This window comes from Meleagris gallopavo, chromosome Z, assembly GCF_905368555.1.
Source record: "Meleagris gallopavo chromosome Z, MGAL_WU_HG_1.1, whole genome shotgun sequence".
Lineage (NCBI taxonomy): Eukaryota > Metazoa > Chordata > Aves > Galliformes > Phasianidae > Meleagris > Meleagris gallopavo.
In genome coordinates, this window is record NC_139435.1 from 19,081,327 (window position 1) to 19,107,760 (window position 26,434).

Consider the following 26,434-nt stretch of genomic DNA (forward strand, 5'->3'; position numbering starts at 1 on the left):
GGAAGCCTTTTTCACTGTAGGAGGAAACTCATAGAACTGTAGTTTTTCAGAGCACAGTCTTTCCTCCTCTCTTTTCTTTTTCAAATGACCTACATTCCCTGCTCTTTGATGTAAGTTTAGATGTGACCATGTATGAATTCATTTTTAATCTGCACAGTTCCTTTTTGATGTCTTGATTATTACTGAGCATTCTGAAAACAGAGAAGGCGACCTAGTGATACCAACAGTGATTTTTTTTTTTTTTAACGTTCATTTTCACATTTTCAGTGAAAATGTTGACAGGAAAATGCAGTACGGTTTTTCTGAAAAAATCCATAAAGTGCATCTCCATCTTGTACTTACATTTATGCAGTTCTTAATCACTTAACTATTACTGACTAATGTCTGTATTCGGCCAGAAGCCATTAAAAGTAATGCCATAAGAAGCCTAATATAGCCACAATTTTCAACCATATATGTAACTCCATCAGTACTTCCAAGGAATTCATCACTAACAAAACTACATTACCATACAACAAGTGTACTTTCAGTGAGAAATTAAAAACAACATACTGAATAATAATTACCTATATTATTCTGCATCAAATTTTTCCCACTAAAATTTTGCATCAAGTTTTCCACTCTTCTGCAAGGGTTTGCTATCAGTAATATGTTATTACTTATTTGGTCTTAGCATACACACACACACAAAACAAAATCACAGAAACTTCTACTGAAAGTTTCTGATTCTTTTCCAAAAAGCCCAAGAGCTACAAATAATGGCATTGCAATAGAAACTTTAGCACTAAGGAGTTAAATTTAGACTATGATGTTGAGAAATACATACGAGCTTGAAGGTAGATATTTAAGATACTGCTCATCTATCTTTATTGAGTTTTCCACCTGATGTGTTTAAAAAGAATGTCAGCTAAGTCTTAATTTAGCTAACCTCTTCAGTAACAACTACTTGTGTAAGCAGAAGAATCTCACAGTTCACAGGAAATAAAGCCGAACTGAATCAAGGTTGTTCAGTCCTGGCAATATCAAGACAATTCTCAGCTTTCATAAAGAAGTTAAACTCCTAAGAAAGTTCATAAGAAAACTGAGGTTTCTATTGATTACATGTTAGGAATAGAGAAACATTTTTATTCTTTACCAAGACCACAGTCTTCTATGTACTATTGTTCTAGTAATCTTCTTTTTCCAGCCTCCATTCAGAAAGGATACCATATTTGCTTTGCATGTGCTCAGTCAGTTCAGTTATAAGACAAGGAAGAGCTGTAATAGCAGCTATAGCTAAATATTTTCTATTTCCAAGATAATTTTTGCCAGCCTTTAAGATTAGACAACAGTTAAAATTCAGTCTTGCAAAACTATGATTTCTGCTGCAGTTCTCTTTCTAAGTCCCCCTGAGGTTTTAGAGAATTTTTTGTGACAGCATTTTTTGGCAGGCGTGGGAATTGTCAACAAATGGATTTGCTTGGTTGTTTTTATTGCAAACAAAAAAGAATTATTTGAAACACGACTGTAATTGACCCACAGAAACAACATGTCTTCAATTGCTACTACTAGAAACTAATGAGTAAACACAAAGTGCTGTGTGAATATGCTATATGAACAGTAGAAATGGATCACTGGGGAAACAATTCAGTGTGACACTAGAAGGCTCATATATAAGTAGTGATATTATTTTCAGTGCCTAATAGAATTCTACCTCTGCTCTGCAGTTAAGAACTGATGTCAGAGATGAATTCGAGTGGGTTTCCTCACTCCTATGAAAAACACTAGCCTTATTAACTCTTAAACGTTATGGATTACTGCTATAACCAAATGTTTACATTATGAGTAGTCAGTCCGAATATACATAAGAATATGCACAATACTATGACAAACATGAGAAGATACATCACTGCCATAGACACAGTAAAAAAAGTTAAGTGGCCTCAGATTACTTTTAATATTAATTTTAATGCGTTCTTAATATTTGAAAAGTGTACATTTAGCACCACATTTACTTATGATTACTGCAATTACAGCAATGATTACTGATAAGAAGCACAAGGGTGAAGACAGACCATGAAAACATGTACTGTTCATAAAAAGCACAATACCTGAGAAACATTCCAGTCTATTAAACCAACAGCCTTACATCTTCAAGCTTATTGACACATTAGGGGGTTAGCAAAGTGAATGCTGCAGATTTGCCAGTATGTTGTTTATTAGAATTTCAGACAAACTGGTTGAGATACCTGCTGCCTTCCCCTCCTGCACAGACTTTGACATTCAGTGACACATGAAAAACTGTTCTTTAAAACTCTGATGGGTAACCTAAAAGTACCACCAGTATCATATCAGTAAATGTCTGCAAACAGTATTTTAATAGATCAAAATTGTTGCTAGAATCAAGTTATACTCCCAGTCAAGTTACATGTACAATAGTTTTCATAATGGAAAACAAATAAAATCACTAAACGTACTCAATACTTCAAAATCAAGTAAATATTTGCATTTCCAGAAGAAATGCAAAGATTCAAATTTTCCTAATAAAATGAGTTCTAGCACACAGCCATCCAAATTTGTAAAGCACTATTTCATAAAAGCTTTTGGAAAAGGCTTTTAAGTCTATATTAAAAAAAGAAATGGCTCTTCAACAACAGTTGACTCTAGTTGTAATGCATCATAAGAATCAAAATTAAGAGTTTTTACAGTTTTATGAAATAAATTTTATATAAGAACAACAGGGCACACAACAGAAAAACAAAATCCAGTGTTACATACTTACTCATGTACTTACAGATTAAGAATTTCTCAAACTACGCATGAACAAATGGCCTAGTTTATACAACAAGAAAAAAATGCTCTTGATTAACTAACAATACATTGCACACAAGTTTTGACCTTGAAATGATGGTCAAACTACAGCAAGTCTGCGTTATCCCCAATGCAAGTTAATCATCATGTTTAAGAACTACCAAAACAGACATTAAAAAAAATCATGATTTACAAAAATACTGATATTGGTTCACATTTCTATGTCCTCAACACTTCTCTATTGATGCTCTCTACAGTCTCCAGTATTTTTTCTGAGCAAATTACATACTGCTCAGACTCCTTTTGTGTAAAATCCATTGAAAATTTGCTTTCACTCAGTTTGCTGGTGTATGACATACAAACTCTTTACATCCGAAAGCTTCTGGTTCTCTGAAATGGTTGAAAAGGCTTTCTTAAAGCCCACATCAGAAGTGGTGGCTTCTGTTTTGATTTTTCTGGAAATAGCACTGCTTCAGTTTCAGGGGTAGGAAATCGTACTCTATACACTTCAGGGTAAGATTTCTGAAACTAGAAAAATAAATCAATTTAAATGAAGAATTCACTCATATTTGGCATTTTAAAATATTAATTGTCATATCCATGAATGGAGCAAGAATATTCCTCCAACACATTCTATATCTCTGTATAGAAAATTAAGTGATGTTTTCCAGTATGGCTTATTCACCACGGCACCTCTCTTCTAAATGATTAAAAGTTATAAATGCCTAAGATTATCTACTGCTTTGAGAGTCATTATTTTCTTAGAGGGTCATAAATGTAAAAATCCATTAAGCTTTTCAAAATTAAATAAACACAAGAGAAATTTTTACTTACTTGTTTGAGCTTTTTCTTCTTGTCTTTCACAGATATTTCTTTATTTGTTGCAATTTCTTCTAATAGAGCTGCCAGCGGTTCCTGAGAGCCTGTTGCCCTTTGGTATTCAAATTCATCTGTGCTGATTTGATGGCAAAACGATGGAGCAGGAAAAGTCACATCAGTGTCAGCTCCAGCATATTTTATCTGGAGAAAGAATAAAAAGAAAAGTTCTTCTCTGCAACAAATTTGGGAAAAAAAACCAAAAACCTCACCAAGCTGACTATCATGTCATTACAGTCATTAAATGTTACTCAAAGTCATTTAACAGAAAAAGAGAAGACCACAAATTCTACCTCCTACCTCTTGCACAAATAGAATGAGTTCTAGTAAGTCAAGAAGCATGAAACAAAGGAAGCCAGTGTAATTCTTGGAAAAATAAATGGCGAAGTACTTCAGTGGAAATCAACAAATGTTGAACTAAGCATGAAAAATATGATATCGGAAAAAGGAAATAAAGTTATGATTAGGTTGAGTAATGCCTTCAAAATATTGCGATCCCATTCCTGGAGAAGATGGAGTTGACCAAGTTGGGAACATGTTTGTCCCTAAGACGTCCAAGATCTGTTTAGTTTCATTTAACTATATAGTTATGATGGAATATCAGTAGCCAAAATAAATTAGCTCTTAATACGCTAGCAGAGACAGACAAAAGTCTAAGATACATCAAACTCAGGAGCAGGAAGCATGACTTTGCTATTGAAGCAGAGTGACACAAGGTTTTTTTTCCCACTAGACACCTACTTGAACTCTTTGGACATGTACAACATGTTCCTCTATAGAAGATTTTAAGGCGGATGGAACACTTAATATCTCCTGATAGTTGTCCATCAGAAAAGATACTAGCTTAGCAGCAAGCAGTTCATCCAAGTCCATTTCATCTTTAGAGCAGAGAATACAACGGGAAAATGCTTGAACCATCTGAGAAAAAAAAAAAAGTTTATTTTTCTATTTATAGAGGAAAAAATAGTCTGTATTAAGACCTTTCCTAAAAGATCTCTTAACAACAAAATACTCACCATACTTCCAAAGCATCATTTGGGAAAAAAAAAAAAAAAAAAAAAAAGGAATTGTGTACTGTACTGACACTGAACGGACCAAAGATGGCTCTTGCCTCAAACAATCTTATGCTAACCTAAGGCATATAATGGCTGCACTTCATTTTACTCTCAGGATCTTCACAAATAAGCATTTCACTTGGCCTTTCCAGTCAAATAGGGTATAAATCAAAGTTTTTAAAAACAACACAGCAATTGAATAGAAGTTAAGTGGCAGAAGGAAAACTTAATGCCATTGCTTTCTGATCCTTCAAATAAAATTTCAGGTGCAGCTCACTACATGTAACTGAACACTTGAATATGAGACTACAAACTTTCTAGCTGTGTACTAGTCGCTATTAACATTTCTAGCGCAGGAAACAAACAAGGTTTTCTGCTTTGTGACATAGATTACACCACTGAAATAAAACATAATACAAAGTACTTGGATTGTATAGGATTCACTTCAAAAAAATAACATTTACCTTATAATTATGTTATTTTTGTAAAAAATATCATTTTCAGTTAATTAATTATAAGTATCAGTCAATAATTCAATTATTTTAATAAAATATCGTTCATGGTTAATTAAAATCTTCATTGTTACGGAAAGAATTTAGATGTAGACATCCTAGGACTTTCATGGAATGACTGAGCTTTCCAATGCTCTAGTCCTTGCAGAGAACTTGAATGTTAACAAAAAGAAATAGTCAGTAGGAATAGCTAAATTTTGCCTAAAAAAAAAAAAACAGTACAAATATGACTGTGATAACATGTCACTGAAAACTGCAATAAATTTATATACATAGCCCTACAAAAATGACATTATCATAAACTAGGGGTTTGTCAAAATATGAATAAAAATGACATATAGAGAAGAATGTTTCTGCAATTAAGTGAAGAACAAAAATGAGTACTGAAATCATTTGGCACGATTTGCTTTTCTTATTGCTAAAAACAGGTAAACAAAAAATTCAGGCATATATTTTTAATTTTAATTGAAACTGGCAGTCTATTTCTCTCACACTTTCTGCAATGATGGAGAACAGAGACCTCATCTTCTGTTATTCTTATTCTATCATTATTATCCACTCAATAGTCAGTCTATTTAAGTCTGCGTAGAAAAAAAATCAGTAGTGATTTAATTTTAAGATGGGGGAAACCTTCAAGTCCTGAGCAAGTTTTGCATTTGCTCACAAGTTCAAAAGCAACTTCTTCAAATTCAGAGATGTTTTTGCATAGTTGGAATAGAAAAAACTATTCATCAAATAAGCAAGCCTTATTTTACGTATGCTCTCCAGTAAGAATCTTATCTGTGCTACTCCAAAAGCCTTGTGAGATCTTTTGCCTTATTAGTATACATACCAAGACTCTGGTCCTCACTGATTCAGAAAGAGGTGGCAAATCCTTGTTAAAGCTAATTCTTGCCATCATTCTCACCAACAGCTGTAGTTTTCTCCGATTTTCTGGTGGCAGCAGGAGACAAGATATTTGAAGAGCTTCTATAGCCTCGCTGTGTTTTTGCAGCAGACCTGGTTTACCATTAAAAAAAAAAATAAAGTAACATAGAAACATTTCTCAATTATCTATTTCCACAGGTATTTTCTAAATATCTTAAGAATCCATCTCCCCAGACTCCTTTTCTGGGAAGGAAGTGTATTCTTCCCAGCTTATCTGTCCTGACTTGCACCTCCTGTACGTTTTCTTTTTGTGTTTGAGTTTGGCCAGCAGTTCCTTGTTCATTCATACAGGTCTCCTAATATTTTTGTCACTTCCTCTGTGCTGGAATACATTGCTCCTGATCTTGGAGGCAACCTTTGAATTAGCATTCTTGAGCCCCTCTTCCCTCTAGGGCTTTGGTCCCACTCTGGTAAGAAGATTCCTGTAGATGCTAAAGTCTGCTCTCCTGGGGTTGAAAGTTTGTTGTGAATCTTTCTGATTCCACTCCACCATTTCAAGGCAACTGCAGCCAAGACTTTCTTGGACCTTCACATTCCCCACAGGCCCCATCTTGTTGGTGAATTACACGGTACATCTCCTCATTGGCTTTTCTATCCTTTGGAGAAGGAAGCAGGTCCAAAGAAAGGCAACAAGGCTTGTGAAGGGCTTGGATAATATGCCCTACAAGGAGCAACTGAAGGAACTGGGGCTGTTTAGTCTGGGGATAAGGGGGCTGAGGAAAGCTCTCTTCCAATATCTGAAAGTTGCTTACAGTGCCTTACAGTTGGTCTCTTCTCACTGGTGACAGGATGAGGGAAAACGACCTCAAGTTGTGTGAGGGTAAGCTTAGGTTGGATATCAGGAAGCACTTCTTTACAGAAAGGGTTGTTAAGCATTGGAATAGGCTCCCCAGGGAGGTGGTTGAGTCGCTACCCCTGGATGTGTTTAAAAACTGTTTAGATGTGGTGCTCAGGGACATGATTTAGCAGTGGGTTGTTAGAGTTAGGGTAGTATGGTTAGGTTGTGGTTGGACTCGATGATCTTTAAGGTCTTTTCCAACCTGAGCAATTGTATGATTTGTTTCAGGAAACTTCAAGAGTGTTCTCCCCCCAGTAGTTACCACAGTGTTTAAAAGCCCCCGGGACTAGGCCTTGTGAAAGTGAAACTATCTGAGTAGAAGCCCTCATCCACATGTTCTTCCTATTCAGACAGTCTACAGTAGATCACCATCATAATGTCATCTGTCCTCGCCCTCCTTTAATCCATAAATTCCATCTGTTCCTCATCTACTTCCAGGCAGAGCTCCACACACTTCAGGTAGTCACTGAGTAGAGTGACTTCACCTCATCTAACTGTCATTCTTAAAGAACCTGTGTCCATCCCATCATGACTCTGTAATACCAATAAGATCATAGACAGGCATACGCAGTTAATTCCTCATTTATTCTCCACGTTATTTGCATGTGCATAGAGTTAGATCCCTTATTTGCTTTCCTAGTACTAGTAAGAACTATTTTTTGTGTACAAAAAGGAGAGTGAGACATCACAACAGGAAGATGTGTTGCCTTCTTGAACTTCTTTTTCTAGCTAAATAGGGAAACTAATAATTGAATCATTAAAAAAGTAAAACAGCGTGGAAAAAACACCTGGGAATACTCTAGTCCAACCATTCTTATCCTTACATAAGTAATTGAAGGTACCTAAATCAAGTATCCCAAGACATCCCATTACAGCTACATGCACCTATTTAGACATCTAAATGCCTGTAACTTGGTGTCCAGAGTAGGCTGCTTAGGCAAAGCTAGAAAGATCTGACAATTTCAAACATATACTGCTGGTATTTTTTAGTAAATTGGCAAAGTATAAAGATAGAAAACAATCTTCTTAAAATCCTTCTTAAAATCCTATACTGTCATGACTTGTTGTATATATTTATTTTTGTTTTTAAGGAAAAATTACATATGGAATATATCTTTTTTGTGAAGTAAGTGACTTCTTTTCACACTTATTTGAAAGAATGCACAATTTCTTTTCACATGTACATAAGTGTTGATACGAATTCCTCATTCACATTTTTACGTCTGGAATACTGTGAAGTGAAATTCAGTCCTGAAACATACTAAATACAATAGAAAAACAAAAAAAAGCATGAAAGAGTAGAAAGAATTTTAAAGATATTGCTAGGAACATTTGTTGCCTCAGAAGAAAAATTCCAAAATGGAACTGTATTCAATTTGAAGTAAGGTAGTGAACTAGATACTAAAAAAATTACAAAAATACTAAATTCCTAAAAAATGTCAGTAACTGGTAGGTCCCTTTACTAGCTGAAGAACTGTTATATAACCTTAGCAGTTATTGAATGTAATTGTTCTGAAATCTTTTTTCAGTTTCAAAGATTATAAAATGCGATGTTGTGCCTCTTAGCAAAGAGGGTCAAAAAACAGCATGCCACAAAGCATGTTTACTTTTAAACCCAGAATTTTTCCCTATTTTTTCTAATTTTTCATATTTTTTATCTCTCTTTGGGCCATCTATTTCTAAGTGGTAAGTTAATTTGTTTTTGTCAACACTTAAAAAGCTATAGCTAAAAATTAAACTTTCTTTAAAGCACAAGAAATACAATTCTTGTTACATCCCAGACCACTTACCTAACACACTAACAAAAACATCAAAAAAATTAAATGTAAGAAGTGGTTCTTTCATCTGGCCAAAGTAGTCCACTATCGTTTTGAAGACATCTCTTTCAAATCCTGAATATGTAGGTTGCTTCAAATCTGAGCAGATGGGCCCTATAAAAAAAAAAAAAAAAAAAGAGAGAAAAAGTTAATTTGCAGCTAATCAACTTGATCACTGTTTGCTATTCCAGCCACTACAAGTGTAAATTCATGCAGGAAAGAAGCTTAGATACACTATTAAAAATAGTTTATTTATATTTCTAACAGATCTATTGAAAACAAACATAATTGAGGGAAAAATAGAAAGAGTTTAACCTTAAGATATTTCAGTGAAGTAAACAGCATTGACAGGAGAACATATGCTGACTGACTGATCTTTTTCAACATTATTTTCAAGGCCATTATTAGAAAAAATATTGACTATGAATATCACTGGTATTTGGTGAAATGCTGATGAAGTAGTGAATCATCACGAAGATGATTTTTTTCTTAAGTGACTTTTTAGGTTTTATTCCAAGTTTACTTACAGTTTGCTAGGCATTTCATTGCTGACAATATCCAGTGAGGTAGGTCCTCTGCACAATGGAAAAATAAATTAAAAAAAAAAAAGGAAAAGAATAACTGAGGTGTTTTTTGTTTTTTTTTTTTACTACTAAGATCATAGTGAACAAAAGATTCTTAATGAAGTTCCTCTTATAAAGTAGACTGAAAGAAAAACAGATTACTATTTAATATACAGACAAATAACTTCTGTCAGATTACATAGTATATTCAGTGCTTCAGTATCAACCAGTTACAACTACAACTCTTGCAGCTTAATAAGGAAAACTGTATCATATAGTAAATCCTTAATCTGCCTTGTAAAATTTAACCAAACTTATTCAATTTTTTGTAAGAGACTAGTGAATGTGGAAAGTGGTTATTTTGTACTTTAGGTGATGAAAAGCATTTGTACTTTCAGTTTCGTCATTTCTGAAAAGAAGAAAGTAATATCCTGAAGTCTTCCAACTGTCTGGAGAACTAACATGTACACGCTTTAAAGATGTTTACTTTCATAAACCAAATCAGATTCCTACCTGATGTTTCACTTCTCTGCCGATATTGTGGAAAATATGGTTACAATATTAAGTAATCTCTCATATCCTATTTAATGTTTTCCTAGTGAGAAAAGAAGTTTTACATGATGCTTCTTTCAAAATACACTGACTGAAAATGCAAAAATTAAAAGTTCTAAGTCTGTGTTTATATTCTCATCCTTTCTTGTTTTTTTTTACTGTTGCTCTCCTGTAGACACTCCAGGCACAGATAGGCTGACAAAGGCAGCTTTAAAAAATACATCCCTACAATTTTAACTGAAAAATGTCAGTTCCTTCAGCTTTGTTCAACATTGCTGTGATGGTTTCACACTAGTAAGTAGACTAAGCTTCATCACACAGTTCTCATTCCCTCTAAGTCTCCCAAAGGAAGAAAATATGATGAAAAAAATTTGCAAGTTGAGATGGGACAGATCACTCACCAATCACTGTCACAGTCAAAACAGACTCAACGTAAGGGAAAGTAATATCGTGATTTGTTTATTGATAATAACAAACTAAAGCAGTGAAAATGAAAGCAAACTACAAACAGTCCCTCCCCAGTTATATAGAATGGGATACCTAATACCTAGATATAGTTTTGTGTGAGGGCTTCCCAAAGGTTACATTTCTCCAGTAACTTCTCCAGTGTGAGTCAATACCACAGAATCTACTCTTTAGGAGTTAAATGTTCAAGTATGGGTCCTCCGCAGGTGGCAGCTCCAGCACAGGGCCTACTCCAGCAAAGAACTCCATGAACTGCAGCATCTTTCAGGACCCATCTACTGCTGCACCATGGACTCCTCCACAGAATGCAGGTGGGGATATGCTCTGGGCCTGGAGTGCCTCCTGGCCTCTGCCCTCTTCTTACACTAAGCCTGGTGTCTGTAGGATTGTTTCTCCCGTTTCTCTTCTCACTCCCTCTCTCCCACCTGCTGTTATGCAGCATTTTTTCCCCTTTCTTAAATATGATCTCACAGCATGACTCACTGGATCATTCACTGGATCAACTTTGGCTATCACTGGGTCTTTTTTGGAGCCAGGTGGCACTGGCTCTCAGTTGACATGAGGCAATTGCTGGGCTCTTCTTACAGCATCCTCATTGCTGCCAAAGCTTTCCCATGTAATCCTAATACATGCACTAAAGCAGGGATATTAAAATGTGAGTATGGAAAAAAGAAAACTGATTCTTGCTGTTGGGGTGCACAACAATAGTACATTCCATAAAAACTCTAGTTTTTTTAATGTGGATATAAAAGTGTGAAGTTGCTATGTATTTGTATAATTCAGACTTAATGTTGTTTTTCTTTTTTAAAAATAATAAACTACAACTTAAGAAGTTAAACAAAAACTTCTAAAATACTCACTTGATTTGTCTTCTAAAGTGACAATGCCTTGCTTATTGACATTGTATGCATTTTGGACAATATGTTTTGAATTCACAAGCTTTGTATCTATCACTTCATCCAAGCAATCCAAACCCAAGACTTTTTGTAGTCTGTAAAAATACATAAAAATACAATAAATACATAATCCAATTTGCAAGAAAATACATAGCATTAGGAAGATACAGTTCTGAAAGAGGCCCTTTACATTTATTATTTAAATCACAAGCATGCAAAGGAGGATTAGAGCAGACTGACACTATTCTCTGAGCACAGTTTCCTATGTTACACTGCACTAGATCAAGTTTATTACATAGAGATAGTATGCCAGGCTTAGAAGAAAAGATATCATAATGTAAAATTATCTAAAGCATATTTTTGCAGAACAAAAAATTCTTATAAAATAAGGTATTTAGTTTTGCATAAGATATTCCTTATGAAAAATGTAAGGAATTTCTCAAAGACTCCTAGACATAGCTATTTCTTTGCTTATATTAAGTTTTGTACTTTTCATTAAAAGGCTTAATGGTGTCTTACTTCAACATGAATTCTTCAATTTCATAACAGGAGAAGAGAAAAATTCAGGGAAAAATGAGATTAAACAAAACAAAGCCCACACAGTAAAAGGACTTAAATAGTACAAGAGAAAAAAGTCAAAAAGTACTGAAGTTTTCTTGTGAACTAGATCTGCTGATTTCGCAGGATAGTCAGTATCAACATTATGGCAACAATGAAAGGCAAGTGGATGAAGCTAAGAACACTGCCAGGGAAAACAGACAAGATTGTTGACTACCATACAGTTTTACTCTATCAGTTTAGATTACTAACATGCATACTCACCGTGACAAAGTCATTGTTTTCCATATCTCTTCTATATTTTCTTGTGTTAACTCTCTGCGGAAAACAAGCTTGCACGCTGGTACTTCCCCTATAGCTATACTGTGACGCTTGTACCACATTTCAGAATTCTAAAACCATAAGACAAAAAAAAGCAGCACTGCTCATTAGCCAGTGATTTTTCAAATACTTAACAGTGTAACACAAATATATTACAATGCAATAATTTTAAGATGTCTTAAAATCTAGCAAAACCTCCAAGATGCAAGCATTTTTAGCTTTCATATGCGCAGCATCTTTTCTCCGTTATTTAACATCTCCAAAGCTGAAAAATTATGTGAGTAGCCATTAAAATTCACATTAGAAGTCAGTGGTCTAGTACACAGTTCATGTCTTGTTCAGGACCAAAACCAGTTCAAATCGACTACCATACTAAGACTAAACACTCATTTATAGAAAAATTATTGGAAAATTTTTAGATGAGATAAAAACTTTTTTTTGTTCTTGTTCACTGTATGTTGATCATAATTAAATAGTAAACTTATTAGCAAGTTCAAAACAGCAATAAAATGAAAGTACACAGTTACAGATAAAGATACCCACCATACCTAATCTATCATTATAAAAGAGAAATAAAGAGAATACAAGTTCATGTGACTATTATCCTTTACTCAGTCTTCACATTCCAGTTTGGTACTTGAAAATTGTCATCAGTTTGCTGATGTGTGCACATACAATGCAGGTTGTGTTCACAGCATACTTTAAAGCAAAGTTCTGGATCATTCCTAGTTACTGTGCAATGATTTGCACCACAGCAGCCTTAGATTACATTAACAGCATTCCTTGTGATCACAACTAAACCATAAAATGCATTCCAGGAATGCACCTAATCACTCCAACTGCTAACAGTCACATCATGACACTAGGCTGGAGATAGTTTGGAATTTAAAAAAATCCTCTGCAATTAATATCTGGCTTTCCACATCAGTATTTCACTGATCCATGTCTATCAATTCACACATAGCCAATAAGTGCTCTATTTGATGCTGCAGCAATATAAGTTTTGGTTAAATCACCCTAAGTTACCTGTTCACTTCGCCCTTCAATAGAAGCTACAACTTCTATTGTATTTATATTTCTATCTGACAAACAAAAAACAAAAACAAAAAACAAAACAAAACAAAACAACACCTTTCTCCTTTGCACCATTTGCATATTGGCACATCTGAGACAGTTGTACATAGGCAGACATTTGATAACATTTTCCAGTACAGGATGCTTGAATGGAAATTTAGAGCAAACAGCTGGAATCTGTAATACATTAAAACTGCAGCAAGTACTTACTCCGTAACTAAAACACTCTTTTTTTTACTTCCCTTCCGTACTACCTTTTCTTTCCTCCTTATAAATCTTTTACCTACTATTGCAGTTCTAAGGACCATGCCTCCCCACAGAACTTGCTGCACACTAAAAGAACATTTGATTTGTATCTAAACAACTGCATTACAAGTGTGGAATAGCTATTTGCTCAGAACCTCTTAATGTTCAGCAGAACAGTAGGAACTGCTTTTCCAAACAGACTATCATTTACCAAGAAATCCAAGGCAAAAGTCTTGCACTGAACAGCGTTAATAAAAAGGCTAAAATTCTAAAAGAAGTCCCAGCAGTATATAAAAAGGATGAGAACACAATTTAAACAGAAAGAAAGTTTAGAACAAGGGAAACTCAAAAGGCTTAGGCTTTTACAATATAAAATTGGAGACAAGTGACAGATTTTTTTTTAATAATAAAAGCAATATTTTTTCCCAACTTTGTAAAAGTTGTATCAATCCAAATAAGGACAGAGCAGGATGATTCTTCAAGCTCACGAAGGATAACAACTAAAGGAGGACAGCTTCTCCTTCACCACAGTGTAGAAAAGGAAACTGAATCACCAGCAACTTTACAGTATATAGCAAGGAAGTATATTATGCATGTTCTGCAACATGAAGAAGCAGAATAGAAGTTATGTTGTAAGCAACAGTAAAGGAACTATTTTGTCTTGTACGATAAGAAACGCGTCACTTGAAATAGAGCACACTGAGATGCAAATATATTGGCAAATGCATCCATGCTGAACTTAGGATCCTAAGTGCATTACAATCTGTAACAGAAAAAATACTCAAAGCCAAAATCTTTAGCAAATCATTAAGAACAACTTTGCTCCACACAATTAAAAGTATTTTATGTTTAATTCTCTAACCAGGTAATTTGTGGCACAATGAAGAATTCCTGATTGAATTTTGCTTTCCAAATGTGTATAGGTCTGGAGAAATTAACTGGGTATCTTACCATCATGATTGATTTCACAGGAATGCGTTCTTGGGAAGTGCCAGCCTTTGGATCATTCCAATCTGGAAATTTAATGACTTCCTTTCCAAATGAAGGTTTCTTTGGATATGGCTTCAGTGGTGAGGAAGGAGGAAATCTATAATTGGAGAACACTTTTAACTTCACACTATTCCGTATTTACCAAATGAAAACTATGCAAGTAAGCTTTCACATGCACAAGTACAGCAAAAGCCTTGGACATTCACAGAGCACCTTAGTTGCCTAAGATAGGTGTTAAGTAAAAGGTCAAACATCCTAAGATGAGTCATTTGGCCTTTATCTGCTGTTCCAGAATAGCTTAAGCCTTTTGTATATCCTATGATGGAACTGAAAGCCTTGGGTACTCCGAAAGCCTTGATACTCTAGTGTATCTCAAATAGCACCACTTGACTGTTCTTTAGAAGGTGGGTTTCTGCTGAAAAAGCTGTAGGTAGGTTTTTCCCCATGTATGCAACTGCTAGCATGCATCTCCTAAAGCAAAGATACATAATTAAGTCACATGACTAACATTTGCATTTAATTAGCATGCATACTAATCAATGACTGCATAAAGTTCTGTCCACATTACCATATTCTTCTTGTCTACATCCTTTCTATACGAAGATCATATCTTGCAATTTGGAGTCTTTTCCAACTGGTTGTGAAGGAAACTTTCACCTTTTAACGCATTTCAAGAAGTGCCTTGAAGAAATTGGCAGAAATAAACCCTAAGCTAGACCTTATAGGTACTGGAAAACAAACAATCCTCACCTAGCTGGGAGCGTATATAAAGAAATTAATGACAGCACATTAGAAATAAGTCTGTTTGATGATAATCTTCCATCAATCTGGCTCAGATCAAATCTCATTTACCCACACTCCCAAGTTTTAGATGCTAAGATTCCTGATGCTCTAAGAAATTGCTTTTACCTCCCTCATCCCCCTAATCAGCATGTGAAGGACAGCTTTATGCCTAAGCAACAAGAGAACTTGTACACGAATAGATATCACACAATCATATCCTGCCAGAAAGCTTCTCATGCTCAAGATGTCTCAGGTTCTCTAAAATCTTAGTCACCTTTTCAATCCCAACATCTAATTAGCTTTCACATTAATTTTATTTTCTAGTTTTATTGGGTTAAGCATCTTATTTTTCTTTTGTTAAACATCTTATTTTTCTTTTGTTTTACAATATTCTCAGTAGTTTCCTATTTCCCCTCCAGCTCATCCTAACATCTAAATCTGTCACTTAATTTCCTCAACCAGGAAAGGAGCTCTTGAAACCAGAAAAAGTGGGTACATTCCCCTCTTTTCAAATAACATGTCAGGATTTTATGACCTTTTTTTAATTGGTATAGCAGATAGATCTAGAGAAACTCCATAACGTAGCATTAACAGCAAGATTCAGATAGTCAAGCTTTTGGACGGACAGTGAAACAAAAATAACCCAAGAATTAGATTGAAACTGGGAAGCATTCCAAAGTTGATATGTCAAGATTTACACTGTTTTCTACAAGTAGCACTACTTCTAGCAGTTTAGACAAGCAGGTAGCAAAGATAACTTTTTGTGTCAATTAACCTTGAATTAATGGTATAACAAATGTCACAGATGAATTCCCAGACATCTGAAAGCAACGGGAAGACTGAAGGCAAACACTTGAAAGGAATTAAGAAGTTGTCATGCAAGAAGACAGCAAGGTGGCTGTCCAGCTGAAGTAAGTGCCTCTACACCAACACATGCAGGTTGGGAAACAAACAGGAGATAGAAGCCACCAGTGGCTTCTGGAAAACCATTATGTAGTTGCCACCACTGAAACCTGGTGGGATGATTCCCATGACTGGAGTGTAGCTGTTGACAACTAAATGCTGTTGAGGAAAGACAGGTAAGGAAGGAAGTGAGGAGGCATTTCCCTCTACATCAAGGAATAAATAGCGTGTGAAGAGATGCCCCTGAAAAACAGCCATGAGCAAGTTAAAAGCTTACAGGTGAGAGACAGACAACAAAAGCCTTGTGGTTGGTGTCTACTGCAGGACACTTGATCAAGCAGAGCCTGTTGGCAAAGCCTTCTTTCTCCTGCTACAGGAGATACCATAATCTCAGATTCTCCCTGACATCTGCTGGAAAAGTAGCACAGCGAGCTGCAGGTACTTGGAGGTTCCTGGATTACATCAAGGGTAACTTCCTGAGCAAAGTAATAGACAGCCCCACAGGGGGATGCAATACTGGACCTGTTGTTCACTAACATGACTGGAGTCTGCCTGGGCTTCAGTGATAATGCAGTGGTAGAGTTCATACACTCTTGAGGGATACTGGATAGGCAGAGATTAAAATCAGAAAGCTTAATATCAGGAGAGCCAAATTCCAGCTCTTCAGGAAGTTAGACAACAAAACTGCAATGGAAATAGCCCTCAATGACAAGGAGCAGAACAGAGCTGACAGACGTTTAAGGAAGATTTCCTTAGTGCTCAAGAGCTCTTCATCCCCACGTGAAGGAAGCTATGGAAAAGGAAGGCATGAGACAGTCATGGCTGAACCAGGGAACTTGTTCTTCAAACTGGAGAGCAAGAAGAAAATGCACAGGCAGTGAAAGCAAGGACAGGTAACCTGAGAGGAGTATAGAGATACTGCTAGGATGAGTAGGGATGGGATTAGGAAGGTCAAAGCCCAACCAGAACTGGGGTTGGCAAAGGGTGAAAAGAAGAATAAGAAAGGGTTCTGCAGGTACATCAACCAGAAAAGTACAGTGACAACAAAGATAGGCTGGTAAAAACAATAAGGAAAAGACACATACTTAACATCTTTGCTCAGCCTTCACTAGCTGGTGCTCTACAGACAGCCCTCAAGCATTTATTCAGAAGGTGGAAATTGGCTGAGCAGTGCCCATTCTGCTGTAAGCAAAGATCAGGTTTGTGATCATCTGAGGAACCTGAACATCCGTAAGTCTATGGGTTCCAATGAGATGCATTACAGAGTCCTGGGGGAATTGGTTGACATAGCCACCAAACCACTCTCAATGGTATTTGAAAAGTCATGGTACTCAGATGAAGTCCCTGGTGACTGGAGAAAAGGCAATGTCACACCCACTTTTAAGAAAAGTAGAAAGGATGATCCAGGGAGCTATTGACATGTTTGCCACACCTCAGTGCTCGGTAAGATCACGGAGCAGATGCTCTTGAAAGCTATGCTAAGACATATAGAAGAAAGAAAGGAGATGCAGAATAACCAGCATGTCTTCACCAAGTGCAGGTTCTGCCTTATCAAGCTTGTCACTTTTTAAGATAGCATAACTTTGTCAGTGGACAAGGGAAGAGCCACTAGTGCCATATATCTGGACTTAGTAAGACCCTTATCACAGTACCCCATAGTATCTTTCTCTTCAAGTGGAAACATATGGATTTGATGGGTGGATTGTTCTACAGATGAGGAGCTGGTTGCAAGACCATAGCCACAGAGTAGTTAGTAGTCAGTGGCTCAATGTCCAGGTGGAAATAAGTGATAAGCAGTGACTCTTAGGCACCTGTATCGCGACCACAGCTCTTAAACAACTTCATCAATTACATCAGCAGCAGGATTAAGTGATACCTCAGCAAGTTTGGAGACAACACAAAGCTGCGTCTTGCAGTTGACATGCCTGAGGAATCATAGAATGCCCTGGGTTGAAAAGGACCTCAAAGATCATTGAGTTTCAACCCCCCAGCTATATGCAGGGTCACCAACCACCAGACCAGGCTGCCCAGAGTCACATCTAACCTGACCTTGAGTGCCTCCAGGGATGGGGCATCCACAACCTCTTTGGGCAACCTGTTCCAGTGTGTCACCACCCTCTGGGTGAAAAACTTCCTCTTAATATCTAACCTAAACCTCTCCTGTCTCAGTTTAAGATCATAAAGAAATGAGGTGCTATTCAGAGACGTAGATAGACTAAAGCAGTGGATCCAGGTGAACTTCACAAGGTCCAACAAAGCCAAGTGCAAAGCCTTGCACCTGGGTCATGGCAATTTCCATTTGCCAGTACAATCTAAGGGACAACAGGGTGCAGCACATCCCTGCTAAAAGGCAGGTTTTGGTGGCTGTTAAGATGGACAAGTGCTCTCAAAGTCTAGGAAGCCAATTGTATTCCAGGCTGCATCAAAAGAAGTGTGACCATCAGGGTGAGGAAGATGCTCCTACCCCTCTGCTCTGCACTGGTGAGGCCTCGCCTGGAATACTGCATCCAGATGTAGAGACATCAGTACGGGAGAGACCTGTTGGAGCACATTCAGAGGAGGACCGCAAAAATAATCCAAAAGATGAAACACCTCCTCTACAAGGACAGGCTGAGTGAGCTGGAGCTGTTCAGCTTGGAGAAGAAAAGGCTGCAAGGTGACCTGATCACAGACTTTCAGCATCTAGGGCTTTCAAAGGAAAGGAGATTCTTCAGCAGTCTGTTTTGAAGGGATGAGGGGAAATGATTTCACACTGAAAAAGGGATATTTAGACTGAATATAAGGAAGAAGGGGGTTTTTTTTGTTGGTGATGGTTTTTTGTTTGTTTGTATTTTATATAAGAGTAGCATGGCACTGGAACAGATTGCACAGAGAGATGGTAGAAGCCTCATTCCTGACAAAAAACAAGGTCAGGTTCAACCAGGCTCAGAGCAACCTGATCTGTAGGTGTCCCTGTTCATTGCAGGGAGCTGGACTAGATGACCCTTTTAGGGACCCTTCCAATTCAAAAGGTCCTATGATTCTATACTAGTAGTGCACATGCCCTTTTAATGCAATTACTCAGATTCCAAGAAGCATAAAGCCTGAAAGCTTCCAAAATTGGAACATATCATTTACTGTTTTAGACTACATTTAGCCATTAAGTCAGGACTCACCGACACAGTCATCACTCTTTTGCAGAAAGCATACTATTTTTCACATAACTACCTTGGTTTCCAGTGACAACTCTGCATCATAGTATATAGTTGCAGTTACAGTCCATTAACATGGAAATCAACAGGCAAGATATGAAGTCAAGATTTCCAGTGTAAGTATTATCAATGGAAGTAAAAGCTACTTGCATTTCAATTTATATTAGGATTCTAAGACATGTATCTAAAAAATTAACTTTAGTGAAGTCCACCAGAGGGAGCTGCCAGGACATTAAATATGTGAGCAAAGGCAGGCCAGAAAACTAATGTTTATATATATGCAAAAAAAGGAAATAACAAATATTACAATTCTGTAATGTGCTACCATTTCTACACCAAAAGTTGCTTTAATGCAAGCATTCCACAGTTCTTCAAAAGTATTTTGTAAAATCTGCACCTTGCACCCTCCCCTCTCATCTTTTCCTGTTTCTTCAAAATCCCTCTTTCCTCTGCATTGCTCCTGAAATACATACATGAAATCATCTCTAAAACCAAGTACATAGCCTTTCTATTCCAATCATTAACATAACCCTAGAAACATCAAGCTAGGAGTACACTGATATGATTATTGTCTTCTGTCACTCTCAGCATATTTTTATGCCAGCATCCTCTAATAGTCTTCCCAACAGAAGGTGATTTTCAGCAGTACAAACCAGCTCATACCACATCATTCCATTATACTTAACCTTTGGCTCCAGTTTAAAGTGAAGATGCAAGAGCCCATCAACTTGTTGAATCACTGGGTAGTTCATGGGGGAAGATATCAGTATCCTCCCACCCCACACAGCAGCCATAAGCAGATGGCCAGAAAAGAGTTTAAGAACAGGACAACACATTAAACTTCTCAGAATTCTTTCCCAGGCAATTCTTTCCTTTCCTTTTACAAGACCCTGGGTCCTTAGAATTTGACATTTCCTTGATTAATGATTACATGAAATCTCCCCAAGGGATTTGGAGAACATATTCAATTTTTATTCCTCCTAATTTATTCAAAGTTTCTCCTACAAAGGTTGATTAAAATTGGTTCAAATATTTAATTTACTTGGCTGAGAAGTTATAACACTCAGGTATAGGTTTTTTGTTTTTTGTTTTTGCTTTTTCTTCAGAATATTAAGCCAAGAACTTACGGCCACTAACTGAAAGATGTCATGCAGCAGTAAAGAAATTTGAGTCAGAATTAATTTGTTAATTGAATCGATCACAAATCCAACTGATTTTAAATCATCTGCACAAGTTTGTAAACAAAAAATTGGTTATTTTATGAGAAAAATATTTCAGCTGTATTCTGTTTATAACAACAGAGAAAGAATTACATAATACATATCTTTTACCATTAAAGTATTCTAAGTTAACAGAGAAAATGAGCAGTAGTGAAAAGTAGCACTTAGAGCATAGTTGTATGGATAAGAGAGCGGAAAAAAAAGCTAAGACAGTTTAGAGGCTATGAAAGACAATACAGCAAAATAAAAAAACTAACTTCACACCAAGTGGAAATTCAATACTACACTTGTAATGATTTCTGAATATTTTCCATGGAAAAATAAAAATACGAAAAAAATGCTTTATGAGAAAGACTCACAAGCAGAAATGTAACATTACTGCTTCCATTTCTTCAATAGAAGACTCATCACAATTTAAGTTACAAATTCATGCTAAAGATAATGTTTACTTCTACATTATTAAACAGGACAATATAAGAATGTAAGAATTTGGTACCCGCAACTTCTTGATACCAAAGCCTTAACTGTTGCCACAGGTGGTGAAAGAACCCCTCTAAACACGCTAAGCTTTTGACTCAAATAGATTAGTTTATCTCTGTTAAAAAAGTACAAGTTCAGAGACAAAGATAAACAATTATCTCTGATGTAAATAAGAATTTCTTTCTTTCAGGAGACTTTCTTAACTGGAGAATATATCTATCGATGATCCAAGGCGTAAAGAAAAGCGTGTTGCAGATGACATTTAAATTCAGATGGCCCCTCTTCTCTGAGAAGGAATGGAAATATCATCCAAGGCACATGAGGTGGAATCGGGGAAGGAGAATTGGAGCTGGATGCTCAGTATCCTACCCACTTTCATCAGCACTTTTCAATACACTTTCAGCTACTGACAAGCCTGATGTCTATCAACAGCATAAAGACTCTGCCACCTTGTAAAATCTATGAAAGACTTTGTATTTATGGCATGAAATCAAGTAAAGTATTCCAATAAAAATATATTGGGAAAAAAAAAAAAAATCAAGCATTAAGTCCTGCCACTTGACACCACTAGGAAAAAGTGTCTTTAACAGAAAGGAAAACAGACACACTGATACCTCTGCAACAGCATTTTTCAGAAATGTATGCAAGACTTATACATAAAAGCTATTGTTTTCATAAAACCTACATTTTCCACAGTTACAATACATAGCTTTACCTATACAAATGGCCATCATCTTGAAAGTCCTCTTTGCCCCATCTTCCTTTAATATCTTCAATAACATGATTTTTCAGGAACTTTTTAAGCAGCTTAACCGTTTGACTGCGAGTCACCTCTGGGCCAAAGTTTTGGTTAGAGCCAAGTAGTTCGTGCAAACAGTCCACTGCCTCTGAGGCTTTGAAGCAACGCTCATAGCTTTTGAAGCGGCATCGATGCTTCCGTAGAGGCATTCCAGCACGGAAGAGTTCAATTATCTCATTCCACTAGGAAGGAAACACAAATCAAACCGTTATGGGAGTTCTTCCATAGGAAATGCTTTAGTTACACAAAACGCAGATTTGGTTAGATTTCGTTCACCTGTGCAACAAGCTCACTGAAACTCGAACTTTCATTTAAACTTTGGAGATGTGAGAACGGACACACGAACACGGCAACCAGGACACCCGCAGCCCTCTGCTCCCGACCCCTCAGCGGCCCCAGGGGAAGTTCGGCCGCCCCTCGGCTGTTAGTGAGAAGGAGGACCGGACCACGGCTGCCTTCCGCAGGGCCGATCGCCCCGCACAGACTCACCTCAGGTAACACCAGCACCTGGATGGCACGTATCTGAGCGCGCCTAAGGTCCCGGCCGCCGGGTAAGGCTGCCCGGACAGGCCCAGGGCCGCAGCGTTCGGCCCTCAAAGGCTCAGCTCTACGGAACAGCTCTAGGGAGAAGCTTCCCCCGGGACTAAGTAAGGGTGCACAGGGCTCCAAGCAGGAGAGTTCTGACCAGCCCGACCCAGTGGGCACTCACTCACCAGCCGGGTGGCGCGGTATGGCCCGGGCCCGACGAGCCCCGGCTCCATGGATGCGGCCAGGCCTCCCCGTCTCCACGGAAACCAGCAGCCGCACGCGCAGCGCCCGCCGACAGTTTGAATCGGAGCCCGCGAGGCGTCGCCTTCGCCCATTGGGCGTCAATCGCAGCACGTGACGGGCCCGTCGACGTTTTTGATTGGTGGAGGGAACACCTGTCCCGCCCCCGGCACTACGCTCTTGGAACGGGGAGTGTCGCTGCCCTCTTCTTCCAGCAGTCGGGGCGGAGGGGCGGGCGGAGCGAGGTGGGGTAGGGCCGTGCGGGTCTCGGCTCGGCTCTGTCACGCCCCGCTGCCAGCCCGCCCTTTTCCCGGTACGGGCAGAGCGGAAAGCTCCCTCCCTCGGGTCCAACGGCTGAGCTACCCAGAGGGAGTGAAGAATGGCGGTCGTTGGGCAGTGCAGCGCAACGCCTGCTTCCCGTTGCGCACAGCGGAGGGACACTTGGGCTTCCCAGAAGATAGATGGCTAAATTTTTAAAACTAGCGTTAAGTACGCGTTCCCTGTGATTCCTGCTAGGGCAGAGCATGAATGGTTTGAGAGAGGGGTCGAGGTTTGAGGCTGGAAAACAAACACTAGCCAAGAAGATGGATTGACAGCTGCCTTTGCAAAGAATGGTGAATCACCACGGTGACTTCACGAATTCACAGAAAACGAATAATAATAAAATACAGGCTCAATTCCTCAGGAGTAAGAAGTGGTATTTGTTTCTCTCCTGTCATAAGCCTAAGGGACACAGAGTCTCAACCCTCCTCCCCTCATTACCATCACATGTTCACTGTTTGTGAAATGGTTCCAGTAGCACTCAGGTCTGACATACAATGCTACACAATCATTAGGTAGGAAAAAAGCTTAACTGCCCACGTGCAGACTGTATGATTCTCACAGGCAACAACCCAGGATGGGATTAATAGCATTAATGTTGTTAGTTAGGGTACTATGGTTAGGTCATGGTTGGACTTGATGATCTTTAAGGTCTCTTCCAACCTGAGTGATTCTATGATTTTGGAGTGAAGCACTTAAGATAATTGTTCTGTACGCAGCCCTCGATTGTATACCCATACAACACACAGGAACAAAAACAGTCTGTAAGGAATTACATAGCTGGACTCCGAAGTGGCCCTCCCAGACAGCCTGTGGACTGATCAGCATCTCCTGCTTAATTAAATCTTGATCCCCAGCAACTGGCTGCAGAGGCAGTTGGCTGCTGCACAACTGCTGGACTTGGGAGACTCCTTAAAGGAGTCTAGAGATGCTCAGTTTTGAGCTCAATTTTGGCCATGCATTGTCACAGCTTCAGTGTGTGGAAAAAAAATCAGATATTGGTCTAAGTTGCAGACCAACAAAATAGCGCACAGCCCCTCACACTCAGCTGTAGGCCACATTCCACCTAAACTGTCACTGTTCTCTTACTTCTGGTAAAACTTCCAACTAGTTCTGATCCCTGCACGTTTATGCATTTATACCACTTTGGTGGGAGCAATAACAGCAAAGTGGGCAGCCAAAACTATGAGTTCCTCAAGAACTGAAGTTACCTACAAGACTACAGAGAACTCTTTCTTCATCAGTACTTATTTAACACATTATTATACAACACAAGGTCCCAGTTCTGAGGAGATAACCCCCTATTTTGGAAGCCAAGGGCACACACAGTCTGGCACGATTTGAAACTTGGTGTCAGTGATGGCGTTTCCCCACTCAACACTTTGGCTGGTATGAGTTTGTGCAGAATCTCCATCCATGCTCTGCCACAGAAATCAAACTCAGCACTAAGGATTCGAGGATTAAGCACCTAAATGAAGGTCATGATATCACACACCAACCAAATCCTAATCTAACTACAATCTGCCATGAGAGTTGATAGCTGCAGAGAATAAGTCATGAAAAGGTAAAATATAAATTATTTTTATTTGTTTTATAAAGAAGATTCATATGCAATTTTGTAAGAAATTATTCGCAACGTGTCCAAGATAAAGTTTAAACTCTTTTCGTATTAACAGTACATCAATGTTGCTATCCCCATAAAAGTATCTAGGTTACAAAACTTATTTTCTTGGAATTGTACAACAGGGAGGCAATTAAAACTTGCACCAATGTTTTGTGTATTTGAAAATTCCACAGATCAGATAAAGCACAAAGCAAAAACAAAAAAAAGCTTTTTTTTTTGTTAGCAGTGATCATGATAGACAACAGTACACTTAAAGGTGTTTAAATTAATGTTACCTTTATCTCCTCATTTACAGGTCTGTTGCATGAGTCATTTCCTTAATGAACTCATATACTACAAATGCAACTTGAATACAAATAGCAATGTCCTTTAATTTCTGTGTATGTGTGGCTCTAACAACCTGCCTATCCATGCAAAACACCATACCAGTTAATCCCATATCTGGACTGAACCACCTCTACCTACCCTACCCTCAGGAATTCAGAAAATGGCTCACATCTGTTTTCCTATAGTCTGAGGGAACAGAGACCTTAGTAACCAGTCCTATTAATACAGAAACATTAACCTTGAGATGTTAAGCACAAACAATAGTAACAAAAAACAGTGATAAAACTCCATAAAGACTTCCAAGGGAGGTATTTTTATAGATAATAAGAATGGAAGAAAACATAGCATATTACAGTCATGGTAGTTGACATTCAGATTTCAATCAAAAATCAGTTTCTTTCAAACTTATGTGAGGACTAAGATTTTTTATTACTTCATTACAGGACTTCCTCCTCCCTACAGTGTAGCCTACCTATATCAAAATATATTCCTAGACACAATGACTAATAAGAATATAGTAACACTATGGTGAATAAATCAGTAGTTTCTTTTGATCATTACACTGCAAGACAGTTTAGATAATCCCCGTATTAGTAGTTTTCCTACATCTTGAATAATGTTTAAATGAGTAAAAGTTTCCTACATGAAATGAATTCTCAGTAAAAGAAAGTATATCCAAAATTCTCCATTCAAATTAAGTGCCACATTTTAACAGATTAACATACATTCCTTTCTTTAAAGTAATACAGTTTGTACGTAGATTTTTTTTATGTATTAGCTATACTCATAATATGCTTTAGGTTCAAGGATGATATTTATTGATTTCTTTTAATAAATTGCGGCTGTCTCAACAAGTTGTAACCGCTAAAGTGATGTAATTTTTCCCTTAATGTTCAAAGTACTTTGTACTTGTCATACACATTTTAATTTTCTCATCAAATACATTTATTTTCCTGCATCTTCTAGATAGATTTCATCTATCTATTCATTTCTTGCAGGGAAGACAGGGAAGAGCAAATTGTTGGGAAAAAAAAGCCTTTCTCCTTCCCCCACTTTTTTTTTTTTTTTTTTTTTAAATCAAATCCACACTGTCCTCTTCTACTTCCCAAATTCTGAAACCCAAATAACTTATAGCAAAAATATTAGGTCTGCTTTGGAAGAAAACATACAAAATATACATGGTGTAGTGTGTGCACCCAATTATCTTGATTGTCAAGTAGTGCAAGTTTTAACTTTAACATATGCATTTTTTTCTTTTTTTTTTTTCGTAGGCAAGAGTTTTTTTTTTCACTGATCTTTTCTTATGCCATTTCTTGTCATCTTTGGTAGTCTCTGTCCCTTTGTGTAGGCATGGTACCAGAAGTGGAGAAACAACACTAAAAACATAGAGCCATATAGCCAAATAATAAACATGAAAATTGGATACTGGTATGGACAATCATCCATGATATAGATTTGTCCTATGTGGGCTGTAATCATAATAAACTGAACCTGGGAAAAAAAAAGATAAAGAAAATCAATACTTGAGTTTAAAAGAC

At 37.5% G+C, this 26,434-nt stretch overlaps 2 protein-coding genes across 3 annotated transcripts in view; both read right to left on the reverse strand.

Moving 5' to 3' along the window:
• Positions 1-1,927: 1,927 nt before the first annotated feature.
• On the reverse strand, positions 1,928-22,723 carry DEPDC1B (DEP domain containing 1B). The gene is made up of 11 exons (XM_010725453.4): positions 22,570-22,723; positions 21,773-22,038; positions 14,442-14,577; positions 12,114-12,241; positions 11,256-11,386; positions 9,343-9,390; positions 8,789-8,929; positions 6,066-6,232; positions 4,408-4,584; positions 3,625-3,810; positions 1,928-3,318 (listed from the first exon to the last, which is right to left on the reverse strand). The coding sequence occupies exons 1-11, from the start codon at positions 22,717-22,719 to the stop codon at positions 3,157-3,159; spliced, it is 1,692 nt and encodes a 563-aa protein (XP_010723755.2). The 5' UTR covers positions 22,720-22,723; the 3' UTR covers positions 1,928-3,156.
• Positions 22,724-24,510: 1,787 nt separating this feature from the next.
• ELOVL7 (ELOVL fatty acid elongase 7) overlaps positions 24,511-26,434 on the reverse strand; it is a 30,889-nt gene continuing 28,965 nt past the window's right edge. For both annotated transcript variants that reach the window (XM_010725450.3, XM_010725451.4), the window contains exon 8: positions 24,511-26,387. In XM_010725450.3, the coding sequence (XP_010723752.1) occupies positions 26,184-26,387 (204 nt within the window). In that variant the 3' untranslated portion in view covers positions 24,511-26,183. The remainder of the gene's footprint in view (positions 26,388-26,434) is intronic.

What these genes read in the sequence shown, in the direction of transcription:
- DEPDC1B (XM_010725453.4), bottom strand. Translation starts at nt 22,719, where the DNA reads ATGGGCGAAGGCGACGCCTCGCGGGCTCCGATTCAAACTGTCGGCGGG. An exon ending in CACTTTAGAAGACAAATCAA is followed by an intron (nt 9,391 to 11,255) that starts GTGAGTATTTTA and finishes TCCATTGTGCAG; the next exon opens with AGGACCTACCTCACTGGATA. An exon ending in AGAAGAAAAAGCTCAAACAA is followed by an intron (nt 3,319 to 3,624) that starts GTAAGTAAAAAT and finishes TTATTTTTCTAG; the next exon opens with TTTCAGAAATCTTACCCTGA.